The sequence below is a fragment of the Neovison vison genome, chromosome 12 (assembly GCF_020171115.1).
Source record: "Neovison vison isolate M4711 chromosome 12, ASM_NN_V1, whole genome shotgun sequence".
Taxonomy (NCBI): Eukaryota; Metazoa; Chordata; class Mammalia; order Carnivora; family Mustelidae; genus Neogale; species Neogale vison.
The window spans coordinates 119,271,759-119,297,963 of NC_058102.1; the positions used below are offsets into that span (position 1 = coordinate 119,271,759).

At 44.3% G+C, this 26,205-nt stretch overlaps 1 protein-coding gene across 3 annotated transcripts in view; it reads left to right on the forward strand.

Annotated features, from left to right (window-relative positions):
• PROSER2 (proline and serine rich 2) overlaps positions 1-26,205 on the forward strand; it is a 44,384-nt gene that overhangs the window by 12,013 nt on the left and 6,166 nt on the right. For all 3 annotated transcript variants that reach the window (XM_044227743.1, XM_044227742.1, XM_044227744.1), the window contains exon 2: positions 8,674-8,878. In XM_044227743.1, coding sequence (XP_044083678.1) covers positions 8,741-8,878 — 138 coding nt within the window. In that variant the 5' untranslated portion in view covers positions 8,674-8,740. The remainder of the gene's footprint in view (positions 1-8,673; positions 8,879-26,205) is intronic.

Genomic DNA, 26,205 nt, shown 5'->3' on the forward strand with positions numbered 1-26,205 from the left:
CTGTCCTGCATCATCTCCTTCCATGCTGGACCTTGCCCGACATCTCCGGGGTGCTAAATGATCTGATACATTGTTACTCCTCAAACTTCCAGGTCATCTTTCTTTTCTGTTTCCCTGGCAGTGGGAGGTTAGGTGCTGCAGGTGGGGCCATGTTGTACCTGCGACTGGCTTGTCCTCTGGGTATGGAGATAAAACATAGTGTTGTGTGTTATACTTACATAAATGGAATTGTGCTAACAATCTGACTATAACTTTTCACTCAAAACATTTTAGGACCTATGCATGCCGTTGTCCAGTCGATTGCTTTGGGTTGAGGCACAATTTTCCATAGTAAAAGCATTTACCAGGTTTTAACTTATTCTGGGAGTTCGTAGTGGATGATGAAACTAGATTCCCACCAGCTCAACTCTGCTACAGGCAAAGTTCCCCTATATTCCTGGAGAATTCCCATGGAGTAGACCAAGCAGTGGGATTTTTGGATCACAGGGCATAGTTTCACTGTGCTGCCCCATTGCTCCATGGAGAGGTCGGATGAATTTCACACCCCCAACAGTGAGTGGTACATGAAGTTTCCTGTTTCCCCACATTCTTGCTGGTGTTTGTTATTTTTCAGTTGTCTAATTTGTGCCAATCCAGTAGGTATAAGCTAATGTCTTACGGTACTTCTAGGCTTGTATTTCTTCTGTTTCCCGGTAACATTGAACATCTCTCACATACCTCTTAGTCACTCGGATTTCCTCTCTGTGAACTGCTTAATCATATTCCTTGTACTTTTTTTCTCATGAGCTTCCTGTCTTGTTCCTGTTGGTTTACAAGAATTTTTTGCATATTCTAGCGATCAGTTCCTTTGTTGAGACCATGCACATCTCCCACCGGCCTGCCTCTTTTCTGTTAACGTGGCCTACAGTGCCTTCCATTTTTACATATAATAATTGCAATTTTCACCTTAGGACTTGTGGTTTTTTGAGTCCTAATGAACAGAAATATCAATGGAACAGAACAGGAAATTCAGAAATAGAAACTACCACATAACCATTTAGCATAAAATAACATTTAGTACTTCAAGACAGCGGAAAAGATGAGTTTTTAACACTTGGCATTTGAGTAATTGCAGAGCCATTTTAGCTTGGGGATGGAGAAATCTCTCCTTCACACTTCACACTAAGACAAATTCAAGTTGGGTCAGATATTTAAATATGAAAAGTGAAACCATAAAAATGCTAAGTAGAAAATATGAGAAGTATTTTATTTATATCCTTAGAATTTTTTATTTATTTTTTTTTAGTTCAAGTCTCAGCATAGGGTTTGAACTCAGGACCCTGAGATCAAGATTCAAGCTGAGACCAAGTGCAAGATGTTTAACTGACTCAGCCACCTAGATGCCCCAGGAAAGGCCTTTCTAAGTTTGCAAAACCCATAAGTTATAAACCAAAAGATTGATGAAGTCAACTATATAAAAACAAATTCTCCAAGTCAATGCACAAGTTAAGAAAACATTTTTGCAATTTATGTTAAGCAGTTTCTGGGTTTTCTAGTCTGTTCCATGGGTGTGTTTACTGATCTAGCACCAGTACCTGTGTCTGGATTACTCTTACTTTATAATGACTCTGGAAGCTTCTTTAGGAGCTTCCAGCTTCTTTCTTTTGAAAGTTCTTCCAGCTTCTTTAGGAGCTTCCTGGTTGTTCTTATCTCTTTGTTTTTCCCAATACAACTTTCTCCTTTTGTTAAGCCCCAATAAGTTTAAAAACCAACCTACTGGATTTTTCCAAAAGCAACCCTGTTGTGATTTTGATGGCTCCGTTGGCTGCACTGTCCAACAGAACTTTCTAGAATGATGGAAAATTTCCATTAATTAATGCTTAAAATATGGCTAGTACAGCTGAGGAACTGAATCTTTTAATTTAATTTTAATTAAATTTAAGTAACCACACATGGCTAGAGTTCACTGGATGTCTATTCCTTCAGAGCAATTCAACTGTAGGAGACTAGCTCATCTTAGTGATATTGACTCTTCCAGTCCTGAATATGGTCTCTTTATTAGTTCTTTATTGACTTTCAATAACATTTTATTATTTTTTCCAAAAAACTTTGCACATTTTTTGTGCAACTCTAATATAATATATATGTATATGCATACATATGTTATGCTATTTTATTTTTTATTTTATGCTATTTTAAATGTTTTCTTAGTTATTGTTTGTGGCTAGCCTATAGAAATTGGTTTTTTTATATATTGATTTATATCCAGTGACTTTATAAAAAACACTTGTTTTTTTTTTTTTTTAAGATTTTATTTATTTATTTGACACAGAGAGAGCGAGAGAGAGAGCAAGCAGGGGCGCAGCAGGCAGAGGGAGAGGGAGAGGCAGGCTCCCAGCTGAGAAGAAAGCCCAATGTGGGGCTTGATTCCAGGATGCCAAGACCATGACCTGAGCTGAAGGCAGACGCTTAACCAACTGAGCCACCCAGGGGCCCCAGAAAACACTTGTTGATTCTAATAATTTATGAGATTCTTGGTGTTTTCTACAAAGATCACAAGTATCTATAAATACTGACATTTTTGTTTCTTCCTTTTCAATCCTTATACATTTTTTTTCTTGTCTTATATGTGGGATAGGACTTAAATAAAATACAGTATAGAGCATAGCAGTGGTGATAATGAGAATGGCTTTAACGTTTTGTCACTAAGTATAATGTCTGTAATTTTTTATGCATATCTTTTATTGGGATAGAAGTTCTTCCTTCATACTTTGTGAAGTTCTTAAAAAATTATGCCTAATATTAAATTTACTCGGTGCTTCAGATATTCAATCTTCAGTTTACCCCATCCACTTGAGTTTTTAAATTGCTATTAACTTTTTTTTTTTAAGTGCAATTTGGTTCTTTTTCAGATTACTCTGGTAATTGTTTATGATGAGATATTTTCCTTCTGTGAGGAAGAGAGAGTGGTCAGAAGTATTTTTCATACAGCATTCCGCATCTAAACTGTCCCGATATACCAGCCAGGCTATCTTTTTTTTTTTTTTTTAAAGATTTTATTTATTTATTTGACAGAGAGAAATCACAAGTAGATAGAGAGGCAGGCAGAGAGAGAGAGAGAGAGGGACGCAGACTCCCTGCTGAGCAGAGAGCCTGATGCGGGACTCGATCCCAGGACCCTGAGATCATGACCTGAGCCGAAGGCAGCGGCTTAACCCACTGAGCCACCCAGGCGCCCCCCAGCCAGGCTATCTTATCCACCAGACTCTGGAAATGAGGGTTTCCTCCATGGGGCTGTTACCTTCTCTTTTCCCCTTAGCTCATCAATAGGCTTCTCCTCTCCTTAAAACAAAACAAAATAGATAAACCAAACCAGTAACTGAAAATAACCTTTCTCCAACCCTGTGGTCCCTGTAGCTACTGTCTTTAATTTTTTCTTTTTGCTTTTTGCTTTCCCATCACATCTCAACTTTTTTTTTCCAAGTTTTTATTTTATTTCATTTTTTTAAAGTGGGCTCTATGCCCAGTGTGGAGCCCAACACGGAGCTTGAACTCATGACTATGAGATCAAGACCTGAGCTGAGATCAAGAGTCAAACACTTAACTGACTCAGCCACCCAGGGCCCCTTGAGTTTTTCTTTTAATTCCAGATAGTTAATATACAGTGTTATATCAGTTGCAGGTATACAATTTAGTGATTCAGCTGTTCCATAATCACGACAAGTGCACCCCTTCATCCCCATTACCCATGTCACCCCATCTCCCCCGCCGGAAAGCACACCCCCAGTGACACAATGCACACCCCACTTCTCCCGTCCATGCCTTGGCCCACTCTTGGGGACTTTGGATCATCTCTGCACTGCTCGCTCTTTATAAGGTCAGTGAGTTCGTTGGGCAGTTTTTAGTCCTTACTCTGTTGCACCTTTTGGCAGCCAGAGTCCCCCTCTCTTTTGTTCTGAAAATACACTCCTGCCCTGCCTGTTAGTCATGAAAATTTCATACCCTTTACCTCTTAACGTTTTTTACCTTCCAAACATACGGCCACAGTAGTTTCCAGGTTTTTATCATTTCTTATGTGAACTGGTAAAATAACTTGATATATCTATCTCTGGGGCTTTGATTGCCCCAGAGATAGATCATTTATTGGAGAGTGAGTATGTGCAGCATTTGAAAGACAGAAAAGATCATTTGGTGAAAGCATCATCTCTACTCTCGCCTCCTGGCCATCCCTTTCTCCCTCCTTGCAGACAATTCCCCTGAGCATCCTTCTGTCTATCCTTCCAGAGAAAGTTTCTGCATAAATATATTTTCTCACTGATTTCCCTATTCCAGGTTCTGTTCTTTCCCTTGCTCATTCCACACACAAACTGTGTCCTGGAAACCACTCAGCTGCCCCTTCTTTTTCCCCCCCAAAATTTTATTTATTCATTTGAGAGAAGGAGTGAGACAGAGAGAGGGAAGCAGATTCCCTGCTGAGCAGGGAGCCCAACAGATGTGGGGCTCGAACTCAGGACCCTGAGATCATGACCTGAGCTGAAGGCAGACGCTTAACCAGCTGAGCCACCTAGGCGCCCTGCACCCCCCCCCACCTTTTTAAAACAGTGTTTGATATTCCATTATCTTCATTACCTTTAAGTTCCTCTCCTGGGCTGTCTGCCCATCAAGGTATCACCTGAGTTACCTGTGTGTTGTGCATGGGATCGTGGCACTCCGCTGGGGCATAAACCTCCTTGCTCCCCCTCCTCCACCTGTGAGCAAGTCACTTCAAAAGTCAGAGCCCCTTTCCCTCTGGTCACTTTCCCTCCATCTGCACTTCTGTCTGCCTTTCCCAGCTTATTTGGTCCTATGCTCTAGCCAAGCTCAGTGCTTCACCCCAGTGCCCACCACTTCCACAGACCCCGAGTGGGGCCAGGCCTTTGCTCAGTCCTTTTCTCTGCTCGGAATGCCCATCACAGTGTGTATAACCGATAGTCTCTTACATCTTAAACATCTCTTAGGGCTTGGCCTTGTTGTCACCGTTCTGTTAAGTCTCTGAATCCCGCTGGGCTTAATGGTACCCCTTGCCCTGTGCTCCCATTTTCCCCGCAGTGGCACTGAGCATAGCCTACACTTCCGTCTTATGTGGGAGTCGGTGCTGCATGACAGAACTGTTTGCAGCACTTTTTAAAAATACACGTGCTCAGGCTTGACTCCTGTACGCACATTCAGTCTGTCTGATACCTTATGGACTTAAGAACCAGGGCCTCCGTCAAGTTCCTCTTCGGAAGAAGTGGTTTTTACTTGTCGGTTATTGCCTGGTACCTGCAGTCTGCTCAGTGTGAGGTCGGAAAACGGCAAATATCTGGAGAATATGCTGGGGCTAGAAGGGAAGATAGGCCTCAGATTGAAGCACGTATTGATTGGTAGGAACTGAGACAGAGTGGGGTGATGGTGAAGGAGGGCTTTGTGCTTGATGCATCTGGGTCATTCTATATCTTGCTGGAATGTAGGGGAAAATGAAGAAAAGGAGTTGTCTTCCTCCGTTGGCTGCAGTGGACTCACCTGAGGGCGTTCACTTGCCCAGCTCCCACAGACCCACCAGGTCCTTCAGCCTGGATAGCTGCTGTCCTTCCCACCTGCCATGCTTGGCAGATGTAGATTTCCTAGGACTGTAGATCAGTAGTGGCCTTGTCCTCGTTCTGTCTGCTCAACGGATAAACTAGACCTTTCCGAACAAGGACACTACTAGTAAATAATGAGAAATAAACACAGGAAGTCTAAGAAAATAAACAGAAAGTGAGCACATCAGGGGCACCTGTGTGGCTCAGTTAAGTTCTGACTCTTGATTTCAGCTCAGATCATGATCTCAGGGTCATGAGATTGAGCCCCACATTGGGTTCTGCACTGATCATGGAACCCGCTTGAGATTCTCTCTCTCCCTCTGCTCCTCCATCCACTCTTTCTCTTCAAAAAAAATTTTTTTTAATTAAGTTAAATTGAAGAAAAAAACTTAAATTAAATTGAAGAGGAAAAAAAAAGGAAGTGAGCACAGTGGCTCAAATTTCTGCTCCTATGGTGTCAGACTTGCTGGAACCTCAGCAAGCTCCTCTGGTAGAAATCAGCTTCTTCACCTATGGGGCTCTCTTAATCTCATTTGTTCTAAACTTTACTGTAAGCCCAAAGAGTGAACCCATGATTGGACAAGGAGACTAAATATTTTAGGGTGGTAATGACCCTCCCAGACTCATGGGATGTGGGGAGTCACTCCTGTCAAACCTGTCTGCCCTATTCCCTTCCCAGGGCAGACCAGAGAAGAAGGCTGCGTCTTTGCCCTTCCTCTCCAGAAAACTTTGCTCTCGCCACAGTGCACCACCTTGGGATTCTATATTTTTAGTTCCCAGGGAACCTGGATGAGGGGAGCCCCTCATTCTTGAGGTCTTAAGAGATCACAGAAGAGTTGCACCTTGAACTTGTGAAGGATGTTGAACCAAGGTGTTCACTTTCTCCCCGACAACCTCTGCCTTCTGGAGAATTATGGTTAGCTTCCTCATATTCTTTCAAGGTAGTAATTTGTAAAAATCTAAATGTTATAATTTTACAGTGTCAGAATAGCTTTGCAAATTGTCGTAGCACAAGAAAAAGGTGTGTTCTCGAACGATCTGGTAGGTTACTGCCCTCTGGCCTGTGCTGGGGCTGCCTCAGAGCACTGTTCCTACTGCACAGACTTGTTGCAAAATTCCCAGCCCTTTCCCACAGACAAGGCACATCCGCTGGGTTCCTTCCTCATGTGGGGCTAATGAGCATCTCACTTCCCCATCTTTCACCTCCTTGTTGTTTCAGGGGAAGACTTACTGCCCCACATCTCCCTCCTTTCCCTGGAGCAGTGACTTACTTAGTTCAGAAATGAATTAGCATCCATGGGTCCACCTCACCCAGGCCCCAGCTACTCACCGTCCCAGGGATGGCGCATATTATTAGCTACGTAGATGGTTAGATGGTTTAGATGACGTCTGTGTACTGTTTAGGCTTGCTGTTACACAAATTTTAAAACCTATAACATTTTGGGGGAGTGCCTGAGTAGCTCAGTCAATTAAGCGTCCAATTCTTGATTTCAGTTCAGGTTGTAATCCCATGGTCCTGGGATCAAAGCTGCTCCAGGCTCCCTGCTCAGCAAGGAGTCTGCTTAAGCTCACTCTCCCTTTCTCCCTGGCTGTGCTCGTTCATGCTCGCTCTCTCTCTCTCTCAAAATCCATCAATCAATCAATCTTTAAAAAAAAAAAAAAAAGAAAGACCTTTAACATTTTAAGCTTTTTTTTTTTTAAACCATTTGGAATAATGGCGACTTCCAAAAAGTATGTATATGTTCAGAATCTTCTGCTCCCTAGCCTTGCTCTTAAACTGCCAGTTAACATGAAAAATGAAAAATGAAAAGAAACCAGGCGAGGAAGAGTTTCTTTTCTAAGCTGTTCTCACACCTTCAGGATTTCCCTAAGAAGATCTTACACTAATTTTAGAAGTTTTAAACAACATAGTCCACCCAAAAGTATTCCATACTGATTGGGTTTTCTCCACAGATGGTCATGTTTCTATTAAAAATTAATGCATAGGGGCGCCTGGGTGGCTCAGTGGGTTGAGCCGCTGCCTTCGGCTCAGGTCATGATCCCAGGGTCCTGGGATCAAGCCCCGCATCAGGCTCTCTGCTCAGCAGGGAGCCTGCTTCCCTCTCTGTCTCTGCCTGTCTCTCTGCCTACTTGTGATCTCTCTCTATATATCAAATAAATTTTTTAAAAAATTAATGCACACATGAGTGTGCACGTGTGTGCACACACGCATTTCTGCCGATGGTTATCTGAACTCACATGCCCCTCAGTATTCTTAAAGGGGTTCGTAAGGCCACCTGGCAGTATTTTCAATTTAGGAATAAATGACGTGGGCTTGTATCTCTCCACTTGCCCTAAGCCTCCACAAGAGGCTTATTCCCTTATTCCCTATTAATCTTGTTTGGTCTTCTAGAAGGTTTTGTTGAACTCCATTGTCCATTGTTCAGAGACTGAGTTGAATTTCCTGCTAAAAGAGTCAGAGTATGAAACTAAGGGGCTGGTAAGGGAAATTTTGCTATCTTTGTTCCTGAAAGTAAAAAATATGAACTTCCTTGTAGTGGTAACTTACTGTACCTTAGAATATTATGTAGAAATTGCAAAAGCCTCTCAGCCCCCAGAGAGCCTGGAATCTCAGAGATGTCAACTAGACTTTAATTCACGATTTACTAGCTCTTTTCACTTCACTGAACTCTGAACTGCAGTGGAGCTGGAAAAAGAGCCATAATGTGGTGGTGTCTGAGGTAGAAGAGACTAGCATCAATAAAGAGCACAAGGAAGTCCTGAATCCACGTGGGAAAGAGCATGACAGTACAGGTCCTCGGTGCAAAGGAGGGAGCCGGAACATTATCCTATTAAATTTTCAGCGACAAAGTAATTGTTAGTCCATTCATCTTTTCCTTAAAAATGATTCACATCTTCATGATGGAAAGAGATATAAAGGAGAAATGAAAATGAGCAGACACATTGACTTAGGGGCTCCTAATTCCCTTTGTTTTGATGGTGGAGGCTGCAGATCGAGATGATTCTGACCCATGCTGAGCCTTTCATTCGTAGGGCTAAGGCATTCATTGTGTGGACTCTCTAACAGCTGTCCCCCTGTGCTTGGTTTCTCCAGAGGGAATGGGACCCTGGCCCCTCCCCCACTTCCTGTGACTGGGCCGGCGGCGGAGGTGTGTGTGGGGATGCCTGTGAACCGCCAGCAGTCAGACTCCTCGGAGATGGACTCGGATGTGTCCCCCAGCTGCGGTCTCAGCGACCTGAGCAGAGGGGGCAGCCTGGACAGTCGAAGCAGCAGCTCCCGCTCCAGGAGTTTGACTTTGGTGAGTGACTGCTTTCTTTAATGCTCTGGCTGCCTGGTTTTGTGCCAGCCCCCGCCTCTTTGAGGAATATCTTACCTTCTTGGGTTCACAAGCTTGACGTCTCGACATACTTGCTTCGTGGAGTGGCATTTCGTTTGTAATCATCTTAAGATTTGCCCAGATGTAGAACGTTCCCCTCAAATCAGATCTCGTGCTGTGGCCGGTAATCCGGCTGCTGAGACTCGGAGAGGACCGTGCCTGACGTCTGTAACCCACCCAGCAAAGGCCCACTGCCTTTCCACTCAAAGGGCTGAAAGGAGGGGTGCCTGGATGGCTCCATCGGTTTGATCATCCAACTCTTGATTTCGGCTCAGGTCATGGTCTCGGGGTCGTGAGATCGAGCCTCACATCAGGCTCCAAGCTCAGTGCAGAGTCCACCTGAGATTCTCTGTCCCTCTCCCTCTGCCCCTCACCCCTGCTTATGCTCTCTCTTTCTCTCTAAATCAATCAATAAATAAAGTCTTTTTTATAAAAAGGGTTGAGGGGTACCTGGGTGGCTCGGTTGATTAAACGTCTACCTTCAGCTCAAGTCCTGATCCCAGAATCCTGGGATTAAGCCCTGGGGCGGGCTCCCTGCTCAGCCCTCCCTCTCCTCCCAGATCTCTCTCTCACTATCTCTGTGCCTATCTCTGTCTCTCTCTCAAATAAATAAATAAAAATCTTTTTAAAAAGCGAGGGGAAATGTTGAAAAGAGAGAAGCACTTCATGGGGCAAAACCATATTCACTCTGAAACCGATTTTTACCTCCTTTGCAAATGTTAAATGCTATTGTATCCCTTTCTCTCAGGATCCAGGTCCTTACACAGCATCAGAAAGCTTTGGCAACATTTACAGAAAGGGTCTTTGGTTTTTAAGGTGACTCTTCTGCACCCCTTGCCCCTCAAGATATTCATCTTTCAGGAGAGAGACCTTTTTATTCACAGAGGGAAGGACAGGTTAACGTTGGGCCCACTGAGAACTGTTTCGGTTGTTCATCTCAGTCCCTTGGAGTGGGGGCAGAATTTCCTTCAGATACACGGAGTCCTAAACTTAACCCCAATTGTGCTGAACTTAAGATAACTATACATGGCAAAGAGGGCAGTTAATAGTAATGATAGAGCTTTATAGATTTCCACTTGGATCTTTTCTTAAACCATCACAGTAGTATGAAATAAATACTATCTGATTTGATTCATCCAAAAAAAACATATATTACAAATTGCTCCCTAAATATCTGGGGACCTAGAAAGCCTTAATAAAGGGGAATTTGGGCTGTTTTTTATTTTTTTTTAAAGATTTTATTTATAATTTGACAGAGAGAGACACAGTGAGAGAGGGAACACAAGTAGGGGGAGTGGGAAAAGGAGAAGCAGGCTTCCCACTGAGCAGAGAGCCTGATGTGGGGCCAGATCCCAGGACCCTGGGATCATGACCTGAGCTGAAGGTAGATGCTTAACAACTGAGCCACCCAGATGCCCCTGGGCTGCTTTTTAAATTTAAGTTTATACAAAGGACCTATTAAAAGAATATGTAGAGGGGCACCTGGGTGGCTCAGTGGGTTAAGCCTCTGCCTTCGGCTCAAGTCATGATCTCAAGGTCCAGCCCCACATTGGGCTCTCTGCTCTGCGGGGAGCCTACTTCCCCCTCTCTTTGCCTGCCTCTCTGCCTACTTATGATCTCTCCCTCTCTCCCTCTCTAATTAAAAAAGAAAAAAAAATCTTTTAAAAATAAAAGAATATATAGAAAAGACACATGAGGGGTACCTGGGTGACTCAGTGGGTTAAGCCTCTGCCTTTAGAAATATTAGGTTCAAAGGTGGGAGAGATTACAAATCTTTTACATTTATAAATATCAGGAGGTCAAGGTGGGTAGAGTGAACAGCATTAACTATCTTTGGGGAAGGATTTCTGAGCCATCAGTGTTGGTCCAAATAGGTTTTACAGTGGGTTTGAATAGGTATCAGCAGGACATTCCCCAGTATACTTATAATTTCTCTGAAATCCAAAAAAACCCACATTATGCAGGTTTCAAGTTGCTTCCTTTTTACTAAGCAGTCTGTATCCTAAGAAACAGCTCCGCATAGTCATAAACACTGCATATTAGTGACAGGCCTGAGTTCAAATTCAAATTAATTGCCTTTGGAACTGGGAAAGTTAATTAGTCACTGTGTTCCTTAGTTGTTTTTTTCCCCGAGTTATAAACAGGGGTGCTGGGATAAGAATTCTTCCCCAGGGTGACTGTGAGGACGCGCCGGCCGGCACGTAGTCCACCCTTCCTGACCACAGCCTCCTTGGTGAGTGCCCTCTTAGCTTCTAGGCTGTGTGTGATTCTGCCTCATCCCGCCCCAGCTTCTGGTGGGATCCATGCTCTCCGTGTCGTGTCTCTGTCTTACCAGTAGTCTTCTGAGTTTTTCCTTCGGCCACTAATGATGAGATGGGAAAGGGAGAACTCCTCTCCCCGCACCGAGCATCTCACACACTTCCTAATTCTGACGATCTCACTCTGGGGCATCACTTTGGAGTGAACGTCCAGAATGCCTATCCTCCATGGTTGTTTCCTCTCTGGTACCGTCCTGCAGTGGGACTGCAACATGCCTGACTCTTCTGTTCTCTGGCAGCGCCCAGCACTGTACCCAGTGGAGCATAATTGTGGGAACGGCATGGCAGATTCTGCTTTCAAGAAGTGCATGGTGAAATTATATTCTCAGGATGCGTGCGTGGGTGGGTGTGACCACGTAATCCTGCCCTGTGCCCCACCTGGCTCCCTGTTTCTCCGTGTCTGTAGGAGGACACATCCCAGTCTTGTTCCAGCACCTTCTTTGCAGACCTCTGCTTGCTTGCAAGTGTTTTCCTTTCTGGAAGATTCTCAAGCCGACTTGAGCTGCCATCTGTGTCCTCTCACAGTTGTGTGTTCTCCTTAGAGAGCAGTGGCACGCTGAGAAAATTTGGCATTTTGATTAGGACTTAACTTTAATGAAGCACTGCCTCGGCAGCCAGCCCCTTTCACCAGTGAACTAGCCACACCATTACAAAAACGTGTGAACTTTCAGGGAGTCTGAATGTGGAGATGAGCTCTTTAGGTTTTGATTCTACATCATCAGGTCTTTTTATGACACGTCTTTTCGGAATGAGACTCAACCATAATAGTTTTGCAAACCCTTGCCTCCCTGAACCCCCAGCCTCATGAAAGACTAGTCAGGGACCATGCTTTCAGGCCTCTACACTGTTTTGTATTCCGTGTACTTCTTGGAAGGCTCTTTAAATAAGAGATCACCTAGTTCCGCCTTAGGGAAACATTTCTTTTAAGCAAGGTTATTTTTTAAAAGAAGATAAAACACGAATGCATGGTGTTAAATGAGAGTATCCTAATGTTCTCAAACACTGGTGGAAGGGTTGCCTGGGTTGTAACAGATCTTTACACAATGGAAACTTTTCTCCTGAGCCAGTGCAAGCTAAAAATTAAAATAGATGCTTCAGTAGGCTTGTTCTGGCTGCCCACATGGCCACCATGACGAACGGGGCTGTTCCAGGAGGGCAGAGGATGTGGTCTTTATTACCAAGAGGCTGGCTGTATTTGGATATGTACTTTATTTCTCTTGTAAGGAATTCTGCCTCTGAACACGTTTTAATGAAAGACAGAGCTAGAACGAGACCATTTTAGCCAAATCTTGAAATACTTGAGTAAGAGGATACCTTTTGAACGTGTTTTTTCTCCCTCTCTGGAACTTGAGAAGGATGGCTAAATGCAACGGAAGGCAGCACATATTCACGAATCTGGGAGGATGGTTCTAGAAATTTATCCTCAGTCCGTGATGCGGATTCAGGATAAAAGTTTTGAGAAGAATCTGGAGACATTCATACATGATAGCTGTTTACGGAGCAAAGGAAACTTTGGGTGTAGGGTTCCCTATATTCTTAACCCCTTCGAGCTGGGTTGGATCTGGAGCACCCATCTCACAAAATGCCCAGGGAAAGATGGCTGCCCCCTGCTGGTGTGCTTGGGTGCCACTGCTATGTGCGGCCCTGCAGCCTGCAGGCCTCCTGGGGCTTCCTCTAGAAGAGAAAGTGACCACCTGCTTGGAAAGAGTTGGAAACTCTAGCTCCGAAGGGACTTGTTAATGCACACACTTCTTTGAGGGCAGATTAGAAGCACCTCGAATCCACAGGCATACCTCCTGTTCATTTTTATCTCTAACTTGGGGCCAAACAATGATCCAGATTCATTACCACGTGTTTGGAGATCTTCTATTCAGTGCACGGTCCTACAACCCTCCCTTCACCCCAAGCTAACGAACGTCAGAGCCCTGCAGTCACATAACAAGCCTGTGGTCAGGCAGCAGTTGTCAGCTCCTGATTACCCCCTTCCTTCCCCAAAGCCTTTGATTGCCTTTTGGCCTCACCCATTTGTCATGGAATAAGAAGGTAGAGCAAGCACTGGTGAGCTCTGCCTACGTGGCTGGGTTAGGTGAAGTCTGGGTCATACACGGCAATGGGACACATAAGGGGTCGGGTGATTGCAAGGAGAGGAAATAGAACCTAGGATGGAAAGAAGAAGCAGGGGTGCCTGGCTGGCTCAGTCAGTTAAGCGTCTACCTTCCACTTGGGTCATGATATCAGGGTCCTGGGAAGGAGCCCCACATCGTGCTCCCTGCTCAGTGGGGAGTCTGCTTCTCCTTTGTCCCTTCCTTTGCTCATGTGCGTACTCTCTCACACATGAATACATAAAATCTTAAAAAAGACTGGTCAGGCGCCTGGGTGGCTCAGTGGGTTAAGTCTCTGCCTTCAGCTCAGGTCATGATCTCAGGGTCCTGGGATCGAGTCCCGCATCGGGCTCTCTGCTCAGCAGGGAGCCTGCTTCCCTTCCTCTCTCTCTGCCTGCCTCTCTGCCTACTTGTGATCTCTCTCTGTCAAATAAACAAATAAAATCTTTAAAAAAAAAAAAAGAAGAAGAAGACTGGTCAACAATGAACCCATCTTCCTTTCTATACTGGCTCCCCTTGCCGGTCAAAGCAGCCATTTTATGACAAAGCACAAATAACTTTTGTAAAAGTTCAATTCAGTAAACCCCAAAGCCAAACTACCACTATGGTAGATGATGAGCACAAGGCGGTTTTCAGCCTTGCAGGAACTCACAATTGGGTGCCATGGGAGGATCTGGGTCAGCACTGCGGGCTCAGGAGGGGTCTGGGATGAGGGTGGGGGCTCAATGGCTGGCCCACGCCTGGTGGGGGTGCCTCATCTTCGTCAGGACTCCTTCCTGATACTGCTGGTAGAGGGAAGTTACAGGCCGCAGGGAGCCCAGCGGTGATCCTTGGAAGCCTTGAATTTTCAGATCTATAATCAAAACTGGGTGCATCTCTGTCGCCCACTGGTCGGTTTGTGTCTCTTTCCAGCCAGAAGTACAGGGTTCATTTAGCGCCGGGGAAACCTCATCGCAGGGACGCCTAGACCATAATGAAGCCCTTACCCCAGGCTGTGGGGCACGCCATGTGCACTTCTGCTCTTGGGGTGGGGGTGATGGGCCAAGGTCAGCACAGCACGCACAGCCACGTGGAGAACTGCACAGAGGCCGGGGTTCATGTGCTTCTCTTTGCCACCGGTTCCCTTCAGCTGCGGGGGTGGGGGCATCATTCCACAGCTTAGGTCAGTGAAGCCCTGCTCAAGTGTCTGGAAGGTCATTTTGGTGTGTGAAAAAAGCAAATGCAAGGCTCAGTTTGTTAGACGTCTGCCTTCGGCTCAGGTCAGGATCACAGGGTCCTGGGATCTCCCTCACTGGGCCCCCTGCTCAGTGGGAAGCATGCTTCTCCCTCTCCTATTTCCCCCTGCTTGTGTTCCCTCTCTCGATGTCTCTCTGTCAAATAAATAAATAAAATCTTTAAAAAAGAAAAAAAGAAATTGGGATTGGGGCACCTGGGTGGCTCAGTTAGTTGAGAGACTAATTCTTGGTTTCTGTTCAGGTCATGACCTCAGAGTCCTGAGATTGAGCCCTGAGTCAGGCTCTATGCTCTGCACAAGGTCTGCTTCTCCTCCTGCTTCCCTTTCCCCACCCACTGCACCCAGTCGTGTTCTCTCTCTCTTAAATAAACAAATAAATTTTTTTTTAATGAAACAAAGAAATTTGACTTCACTGCAGGTTAAGATAATGTGGCAACTCCTTGTGAGGGAGAAAAAAAACCCTATAGAACTCATATCTGTTTGAGACAAAAAAAAAAAATCATAAACAAGATTATGACATCTAAAAATATTCTTGAGAAGTTCTCAGCTGCCAGTCTCTCAGGTAGGCAGCCTATAGTATTTGTTTTGGCAGAGTGTGATTTGGTATTCATATTTGCTTTTTTTTTTTAGATTTTTTTATTTATTTGTCAGAGAGAGTGAGAGAACACATGAGAGAGACAGCATGAGCAGGTTGGGGGATGGACAGAGGGAAAAGCAGGCTCCCCACTGAGCAGGGAGCCCAGTGTGAGGCTTGATCCCAGGACCCTGATAGCATGACCCGAGTTGAAGGCAGATGCTTAATCAACTGAGCCACCCAGGTGCCCCACAACCCCAATTTCTTTGTTTAAACAAGAAACAAAACAAGGGGTGCCTCAGTGGCTCAGTCAGTTAAGCTTCCAACTCCTGGTTTTAGCTAAGGTCATGATCTCAGGGTCCTGAGATCAAGCCCCACATCAGGTTCCGTGCTGAACATGGAACCTGTTTGAGATTCTCCCTCTTCCTCTGTCCCTCTCCCCATCCACTGCTTGCATTCTCTCTCTCTAAAGTAATAAATAAATCTAAAAAAAAAAAAAAGAAAGAAAGAAAGAAAGAAAAGAAAAAGCTTCAAAACTTAACTAATTCAGTACTTTTTAAGGTAGGTGTTTAGCATGAGTATTTTAGGCTTCCTTGACTTTTTTGTTTAATCAAACAGAGATATTTTTTGTCCTCTCTACATTTTCCCTTGAAATGAAACTCTTGTCCCAAATCTGCACTCCTATAGGCATATCTAGGACTGTTGATAACAGTCAACTGTTCGTAACATTTGCTATAAAAGTCTGTCATCCAGGGGCACCTGGGGATGGCTCAGTGTTTGGGCTCAGGTCATGGTCTCGGTGTTGTGAGTTTGAGCCCCGTGTCGAGCTCCAAGTTCAATGCAGAGTTTGCTTGAGATTTTCTCTCTCTTTCTCCTTCTGCACCTTCCCCCACTCACGCTCTCTCTCTCTCTCTCTCTCAAATAAACAGATAAAATGTTTTTAAAAATAAAATCTTACAAGTCTGTCATCCAACTTATCAGGATACTTCTCTCAGAGCTCTGATGGGACTAGATAGACATTCCTTCTGTCATCTTTATGTAGGAGTGGACAGACATCCGCAAGACCAGGACTTTGTTCTCCTTATGGGAGACATGTATAGTAGTTGTGATTACTTTAGTAGATTTAGCACCTGAATTTTCTGGTTCGAATATAATAGAAATTATTTCTGCACAATTATAATATATGTATTAGGATAGAAATGTGTGTATTTTCACATTCTTGAAACAAAGTGATATTTCCCTTGGAGACTTATAGACATTACCTGGAGTCAGCATGGCAGGGTAGAATCTTGGGGGGAGAGGTATGGTTTTCTAGAGAGTTCTTGTAGATCTGGAGATTGGTAGCCCAAATTGGTACATTAAAAACACCATTTATAGAGGGGCATCTGGGTGGATCAGTGGGTTAGGGCCTCTGCCTTCGGCTTGGGTCGTGATCCCAGGGTCCTGGGATCGAGCCTCATGTGGGGCTCTCTGCTCAGCGGGGAGCCTGCTTCCCTTCCTCTCTCTCTGCCTGCCTCTCTGCCTACTTGTGATCTCTGTCTGTCAGATAAATAAATAAAATATTTTTAAAAAATAAATAAAATAAAATAGAAACACCATTTATAGAAAGGGGATTATTAAAAAAAAATGTTCTGCTGTCAGCCGACTTCTTTGCAAATACTAATACAATTCCTCAATTCCCTTCTTCCAAAGAAAGCTGCTGTTTTCATTTATCTTCATTTCCTATCTACTTAGTTCTTTGGAACTAAGTTAGCAAATGCCACTTCCAAAACCCCACCAGCAAAGCGGGGCCACCACCGCCAGGGCTCCCTCCCTCCTCCACGGGCCCATGAGGCCCTGCCTTCCTTGTTGTTTTCACTACATGACAGCTCTGTTGAGAGAGTCACATACCAGACAGTCCACCCGTTCACAGTATGCCCGTCGGTGGTTTTTAGTAGATTCCCAGAGTCAGGCAACCATCCTCACAGTCACATTTAGAACATTTTCACTGCCCCCAGAGAAGAAACCCCATGCCCATTAGCAGTCATTTCCATTTCCCCCAACTCCCGCAGCCCTGAGCAGACACTCACCTATTCCCTGGCTCTGTGGATTTGCCTATGCCCCCTGCTTTCCAAGCTCTGCCTCTTCCCCAAGGCCCGAGTCTTCCTCTCACATCCCTGTCTGAGGGAGGCAGTGCAGGCATCTCCTGGGACGGGAAGAGTAGATAGGAACCCTCTTGCACAAGGCCATGCGCCCCTTTTCTGGCCCTGAATACTGTTTCCCTGCCTGTGGCACTGGGGCTTTTCTTGGTTTCTGCCTTCTTTCCTCTCCCAGGTGTAGGCAGAGGGGGCTTCATATGGAGGGCAGCTTCTTATTTGGGGAATTAGGCAGCAGACCGAGCACACAGCTGTTTTTGGCTCTGCCCCTGAGGTCAGTGCTCAAGGCCAGGCTGAGCTCAGAGACTATGCGTGGGAATCCACACCAGCCTCCCTGCCAGCCTATACGTACTCCAGCCTCTAACTCTGGGGAGAGACCTTGGATGGGTTAAGGATGCAAAAATCTGAGTCTTCCAGGACCCAGGCTTCTGATCTTGAATAAGTATGTGACTAAAAACAGAAATGAATAGGATAAAACAAAAAGCAAGAACAGACTAGGTCTTTCTTAGCCACTCTACTGAGGAGTTGTATGACCCTTGAGGTCACTTCATTGGCCCTGAGCCCAGTGTTCCCATCTTCCAGTGAGGGAGGTGGGCTGATTGATCTATGTGTTGTATCTTTCAGCCTGTGGGCCCCACAATCTGTCTTAGAACACAGAATTGTTGTGTAGGAGCTGCCCTTTCTAAGCCCATTTTTCAAATGAAAACTTACGCTGGGATTTCTTGTGCTGAGGTTGGATTACCCATAGGGGTTATTGGGGGACCCGAGTGGCTCAGTCATTAAGTGTCTGCCTTCGGCTCAGGTCATGGTCCCAGGGTCCTGGGATCGAGCCCCACATGGGGCTCCCTTGCTCAGCAGGGAGCCTTCATCTTCCTCTCTCTCTGCCTGCTTTTCTCTCTCTCTCTCTCTCTCTCTCTGTCTGTCAAATAAATAAATAAAATATTTAAAAAAGACCCATGGGGGTTATATACTCTGTTCATAGTTTCTGCCCCTCGCTCAGTGTGGGAAGTTGGCATGTGTCTTAAGCTGAAGGTGTAGTTGCAGGCCAGCTGCCCATTTAATTCTGCTGTCTGTATGCCTAACCAACGTAGATTATCTAAAATTCTTGTGCATAGCCCTCCTGAAACACAGAGTTGGGAGAGGAGAAGTAGGAGGAAGAGGGTAGAGAGCATTAATTTATTTCTGTAGACATTTTGTTTGGTTATGGCTGTTATCATCATCTCGTCATCCTAACAATATCCGTGATGGTTGTAATTATTAACTACGGGGACCTTTGTTATGCTAAGAGCCCTAATGATTTTTAGACTTGGAATTTTTTTTTCCCTCCAATTACTGAGCTAAACCATTCTGCATGGATAGGAGAAACATTTGAAATGTCTTCTGGTGAGTCTGGGAAAGGAAGAGAGTTAAGAGCGTGTGTGCTGAATGGTTAGGGGACAGGTTGGTCTGGCAAGAATAAGGTGTGTAGGGGCGCCTGAGTGACTCAGTGGGTTAAGCCTCTGCCTTCGGCTCAGGTCATGATCTCAGGGTTCTGGGATCGAGCCCCACATCAGGCTCTCTGCTCAGTGGGGAGCCTGCTTTCCCCCCTTCTCTGCTGCCTCTCTGCCTATGATCTCTCTGTCAAATAAATAAAATCTTTAAAAAAAAAAAAAAAGAATAAGGTGTGTAAAGAAAAGATGAAGCAGGAATGCCCTACACCATCCATGGTGACCCTCTAGATGATCCCACCAGTCTTCAAAAAACTCTAGAAAAATCAGAAGATGAACGGCGTCGCTGATTTTATATGAAGCTTTCCTGTTCTGGTTGCCAGAGGGACAAAGTAGTCAGATGTGGTAAAGAGACAGCTGATGCTTTGTTCACAGTGACAGGATAGCCTGTAAACTCTGTGGGTGGTCTGGGGGGGGTGGGCAGCAGATATATGAGGCTTCTCTTTAAGTGTGACGGCTAGTAGAGCTGAAAAGCTGGATGAGGAAACTATAGTAGAGAATTTAAATGAGGAGATGATTCTACATTTTATATCTCTCTGAAATCCCACCTCCTCCTTTCTCTTCCCATCACCCTTGCTCTAGTTTAGGTGACCTTGAAGTCTCCTCCAGATTGCTTCCCACATCCAATATTTCCCGCATGATAGCCAACATGATCTCTGAAGCACAGATCTACCTACCCCGTGTCCCTTTGTGTTTGAATCTCACCCACTTCTTTCACATTATTAGCAGATACTATATCCTTGCCAAAGTGTTCCAGGTCAGACCACTTCCCCAAACATGTGAATTGACACCCATTTCCCTAACAGGAAAGTTATCTCATTGGAACCATTTCCAGACTCTGAAGTAACTACCTCTTTTCTTATCTAAAGCCCTCTTTAGACGGTCAGGTAGACTTTTGTTATATTTACGTTGCCTGATGCTTAGTAGATGCTCAAATATTTGAATGTATGATTCAGTAGATGTTACGGAGAAGGCTGGAGGTGTGGTGGTATTGGAGGCGTGGTCACCAGGAGGATAGGTAAGATGTGACTATGCAGAGACAGGCACTGCTGACATGAAAACAAGCATAGGAGATGGCAGGTGGTTTGATGTGTACACAGCAAGACTTGGCAGACCACAGCCTACAAGCCAACTCTGGCCCCCAACTTGTTTTTGTAAATAAAGATTTATTGTAACAAGGTAGGCTTTTTCATTAACACACTGCCTATAACTTACACACTACATGGCCAGAGTTGAGTAGTTGTCACCATAAAGCCTACAAAGCCCAAAATATTTACTCCCTGCCCTTACAGAAAGGGAGTAAACCCCCCTTAGGGGTTTACGACCCCTAAATAGAGTAGAAAGGGCAGAGTGGTAGGAGATGAAATATGAAAAGTAGGTAGGGCCAGATCCTGAAATTCTCAGAATAAAGTGTAAATTCTTTAGTCACATGTTATGTAGATGATCATATTGGGGTTTGTTTGTTTTTTTTTTTTTAAAGATTTTATTTATTTGTTAGAGAGAGAGAGAGAGCAAGCGCACAAGCAGGGGGAATGGCAGGCAGAGGGATATGCAGGTTCCCCGCCGAGCAAGAAGCCCAACATGGGACTCGATCCCAGAGCCCTGGGATCATGACCTGAGCCAAAAGGAAGATGCTTAACTGACTAAGCCACCCAGGCATTCCTGTGCTGGGTATTTAAAAACACATTTCTCTTTTCCTTGGTCCAGCACTCAATAGAAAGTACTCAGTCAGGAACACCTGGTACACATTTTCCCTCATGGTACCCTGCCCCTCTTCTAATGCCCCTTACCCTGACCATGTTCTTAGAGGAAATATTGAAGCTCTCAGGGAGTGTCTACTGCTAGGTCGCTGATAAAATTATACGGACCTAGTTAAAATGAATCTGCTCTCATTTCAGCTGGAGAAAAAGTATTCTGAAATTCTGTCTCCCCCCGCCCTCCCCCCAAAAAAATATCTCAGGAAAGGTGGAGCAAAAAGATAAGCTAGGAACTAAAATTAAAATCTTAGGGCAGGCACATTGTTTTATTTATAAGTTGACATTTTAAAAAGAAGGGTGTGTAAAACCCGATCACAAAGAAAGGAAAATGACAAGCCAGTCTGTCTTGTGAATACACAGATGCCGAAATTCTAAACAAAGTATTAGCAAATCAGATTCAGTGATGTATAAGAAAGATAACATCACAACCAGACTGGACTTGTTCCAAGAATGCAGGGTTGGTTTAATATTTGAAAATCAGTCGTCGTAATTCAGTTCATTAGCAGAATAAAAGAGGAAAAGCGTACGATCCTGTGTCCTCAGCCTCCTCAGCCAGATCATTCTTACTGTTTTTTTTTTTTTAAGATTTTATTTATTTATTTGACAGACAGAGATCACAAGCAGGCAGAGAGGCAGGCAGAGAGAGGAGGAAGCAGGCTCCCCGCCGAGCAGAGAGCCTGATGTAGGGCTTGAGACCATGACCTGAGCCGAAGGCAGAGGCTTAACCCACTGAGCCACCCAGGTGCCCCCAGCCAGATCATTCTTTCTGTGAGGAGCTGTCTGGTGCCCTGTGGGCTATTGAGCCCTCTACCCGCTAGAGGCCAGTGACACCCACCCAGTCGTGATAACCAAAAGTGTCTCCACACATTGCCAAGCGCCCTGTGAAGGGTAACAGCACCCCCAGCTGAGTATCACTCTAACATGTAAAGAGAATGATTTGACAAAATTCAAAACCCATTCATTATATTAAAACCAACATGCTCAGCAAATTAGGAATAGAAGAAATCTTTCTTAATGATGAAAAGCCTTTTTTTTTTTTAAATCTACAGCAGGGGTGCCTGATGCTCAGTTGGTAGAGTGTGGGACTCTTGATCTCAGGGTTGTGAGTTTGAGCCCCACTTTGGGGGTCGACTTTACTTAAAAATAAGTAAACAGGGCGCCTTGGTGGCTCAGTGGGTTAAAGCCTCTGCCTTCAGCTCAGGTCATGATCCCGGGGTCCTGGGATGGAGGCCCATATTGGGTTCTCTGCTCAGCGGGGAGCCTGTTTCCCTTCCCCTCTCTCTGCCTGCCTCTCTGCCTGCTTATGATCTCTGTCTATCAAATAAATAAATAAATAAAATCTTTTTTAAAAAAGAGTAAACATACAAACAAACAATAAAATTAAAAAAAAAAAAGAAAATTCTATGTCAAACATTATACTTAGTAGAGAAATATTGAAAGTTTTCTCTCTGATACTGGGACCAAGACAAAGAGGCCACTTGTATTCAGCCGACTTGAGAACCCAGCCAGATAAGGCAAATGAAAAAAATGGAACAAGACGTGAGCAGAATGGAAGGAGGGGAAAAAAAAAAATCTCTCATTTGCAGACACCATTGTGTGTGTAGAAAATTGAAAAGAATCTACAAATAAGTTGCCAGGATTACACAACAAATTGAATTTATTTATTACAAGATGAGTGTACTTTATATTTCTATATACCAACAGCAATTAGAAAAAATTTTGAGTGACGCCATTTAGGGGCACCTGGCTGACTCAGTCAGTGGAGCATTCAGCTCTGATCTCCAGGTCATAAATTTGAGCCCCACGTTGGAGGTAAAATTTACTTTAAAAAAAAAAAAAAAAACTAAAAATTAAAAAAAAAAAATTTTTAAGTGACAGCATTTATATTAGTATCAAAAAAATCAATACCTAAGAAGACATATAATGACAACTGCATAAAATCTCAGACTGGAAACCCCAAGACATTCTTGAGGAATGCTGAAGAACCAAATCAGTGCCTAGCCAACGTTAGTGCATCAGTATTTCCCAGAGCATATGTTAACGCACAGACCCGAGGCCCTTAATGCTTTACAAAATTCAGCCCATCTGAGGTAGGGCCCAAGAATTTGTAGTTCTAAGTGCTGTGCTGAGCTCCTACAGTTGCTGGTAAAGGCCCACAGCTTGAGAGCCACTAATTAAATAAGGGAGGATATATGCCATATTTGAGGATTCAAAAAACATTGGAAAATTCAGTTCTCCTTATTTGAGGAACTTCTGTATAGTTCCAAAATCCCAGCAGAGGTGTGTGTGTATCTGGGTGTATGGAAAACTGACAAGCTGAATCTAAAATTTATATGGACATAAAAAGGACCAAAAGAGCTAGCACAGACTTAGAGAAGAACAGCGAACCTGGAAGGCTTTTAAACTGCCAGATAGTGAAACTTATAATTAAAACAGTGTTTAAGGCGCATCTGGGTACCTCATTTTGTTAAGCATCCGACTCTTAGTTTCAGCTCAGTATGTGATCTCGGGATCATGAGATCAAGCCCTGTGTTGGGCCCCACACTCCGCACGGAGTCTGCTTGAGATTCTCTCCCTCTGCCCCCACCCCTGCTCTCTTTCTCCCTAAAATAAATAAATACATCTTTAAAAGTAAATAAATAAAAAGTAAAAATGGACAGTGGATTGAATAGTCATTCTTCCAAAGAAGGTATCCAGATGGCCAGCAGACACGAAACGATGCTCAACATCAGTCATCATCAGGGAAATGCAAATCAGAACCGCAGTGAGGTATCGCCTCATCCCTGCCAGAATGAGTCCTACCAAAAAGATAAAAGAGATAAGTGTTGGCGAGGATGTGGAGAAAAGGGAGCCCTCATGCACTTTGGGTGAGCGTGTAATTGTTGCAATATTATTTATAATAGTCAAGATATATGGAAGCAACCTGGACTCTTGGGTGGCTCGGTCAGGTTAAGTGTCTGCCTTCGGTTCAGATCATGATCCCGGGGTCCTGGGATAGAGCCCACATCAGGCTCCCTGCTCAGCAGGGGGCCTACTTCTCCCTCTGCCCCTCAGCCCCACCCTACCCCTGCTCTCGCTGTCTCTCGCTCACTCTGTCTCTCAAATAAATAAAATCCTTTAAAAAATAGAACTGTAGCAGGGAGATATTTGCAGCGAGTATATCCAACAAATGATGTCTGGCTAGTACTGTATTTTTTAAAAAAACAACTTGATAGAAACGGGAACAGGCGGCACTTTATAAGAGAATCTCCCAACAGCTAGTGAAGTATTATGGGGGGAAAAAAAACTGCAACACTGTCTTCTTGGGAGTGGATAGAAAATCACAATAGGATGCTGGCCCACGCCTGGGGGGGAGGGAGAGTCAGAGGCGGGAGCCCACCAGGGACCAGCATGTGAGACAACTGTCTGTCTGTGTCTACCAAAGCAGACTCATGCCATTCTATCTGCCCACTGAACCTGGCTGCAGATCGTCCCCTTGCCCGGAGCCCTCCTGTCTTCGGGATTAAGCTAACATAGCCTAGGCAGCTTGAGAAATTTGCACGTCTTCTTGGTTTAATACCAAAAACAAACAAATGCCTTAAATGGTCTCTAAATTTGTGAAGCCTGCAGGCCCTTCCGTGGGCAGCCCGGGAGTCAGGGGCTTTGGGTGGGCGAGCATTTGTCATTACCTCTCAAATCCCAGTGTGAAAAGCATTCTCCTGCGCCACAGAGGTCAACAATTTTTTTTCTTTTTTCTTTTCTTTTAAGCCCAACATGAGGCAGGCTTGAACTCAAAATCCTGATATCAAGACCCGAGTTGAGAGCAAGAGTCAGATGCTTAGCCAATGGAGCCACGCAGCCACTCCACCCTGGTCAGGTCTTAATCACATTTGCGTCTACCACTTTTTCTATTGTTTTATCAAAGTTTGCACTCATAGAGAGTCAAGCAGTTTCATAGGGTTATGAAAACACCCTCCTCCCGTTTCCTACTCACTAAAAGACGTGACTTTTTTCTTTAAGATTTATTTACTTGAGAGATGAGTGCATGAGCACAAGTAGGGGGAAGGGCAGAGGGAGAAGACGAGTCCCCTCTGAGCAGGGAACAGAGGCAGGCAGGACTCCACCCCAGGAACCTGAGATCATTATCTGAGCCAAAGGCAGCCTCTTAACCCACTGAGCCACCCAGGCGCCCCTAGAGGACACAACCTTTAACACACCCTGTTCCTTTGTTAACTTAACCTTTATCCTCCTTCCGCTGCCACTATCTACCTTTTACTATATGTCCCATCAGTATTTCTTGTATGGGGTAAATATTAAATATGCATATATTTAAGTCAAATTGAGACAGCTCCATTTTTCTATCTGCATCTTTTTCACTTAGCTTTATATTCTTTTGAAAACACCGTTAATAACATTCCATCTGTGAGCATGCCTCGATGTGTTTAACTATACCCTTATTATTGGACATTCTGTAGTTTCTTGTTTTGCTTGTTTTCTTGCTACTGTGAATACAAATATAATTCGTATATTTGTGTGTATGGATGCTTATTACTGTAGACAAATGGATTCATAGACATGCCTTTTCTCATAACTTCAGTTTTCTGTGGTGAATAACTGTCTGAGTTTTATTTGCTTGTTTCGTGTTCTTCCCCTTCTGGCGTGCTCTGAACTAGGCTGGTTGTTCACTGCACCGCCGACATCCTGGGAATGTCACTGGCCTCCTGGGATTCCCTTTGGCTTCCTCTCATGCTCTCTTGGGCCCCAACTCCTGTGTCTTTTCTTGGTTTCCTCCCTTGTCCAGGGGAGCAGCCACACTACCCCACCACCCTGAGAAAGGCATACGTGGGAGATCCATTGTGTAGTCCTCACGTGTCTTAAAAGCCTCTAATTTTATCATCACCATAATTTGGTTGGCATAAAATTCTAAGTTCTCAGTTCACTCAGAATTTTGAAGGAATCCTGTCGTTTGCTTCTTGCTTCCAATGATATCACTGCTAAGAGGTCTGTTGCTATTTCAATTCTTGGTCTTTTGTTTTGTAACCTGATTTTCACTCTGGGAAGATTTTGGGATCGTGGTCTGTGGCATCCTGAGATTTCAGTCTGTTTCGTTCTTGTTCATTAGGTTGTCCTCATGATGACTCTCCACCATGCAAACTCTGGAAACTCAGAGCCTTCAGTTCAGTGACCTCTCCTTGAATTCTCTTACTTATTTATTTTGATACTTTCCCCTCTACTTTTCTGATTTATCTTTTGGGAGCCTCATTATCAGATGTTGGCCCTCCCATACTTATCCTCTAACTTTCTTGTCTTCCTTCTTTTTAAATTTTTTTTTAAATGTCTATTTGTTTTACTTTACTCGTTTCTCTACTTTCTCTTGTAGGCTTTGATTTCATTTTTCAACTCTGTTGTCCTGGTGTTAATTTATAAGAGCTGCTTTTGGTCCTCTGGGGGTTTTTTTTTTTTTTTAGAGCATCGTATTCTTTTTTTCTTTTTTTTAAGATTTTATTTTTTCATTTGACAGATAGAGATCACAAGTGGGCAGAGAGGCAGGCAGAGAGAGAGAGAGAGAGGAGGAAGCAGGCTCCCTGCCCAGCAGAGAGTCTGATGCGGGGCTCGATCCCAGGACCCTGGGAACACGACCCGAGCTGAAGGCAGAGGCTTTA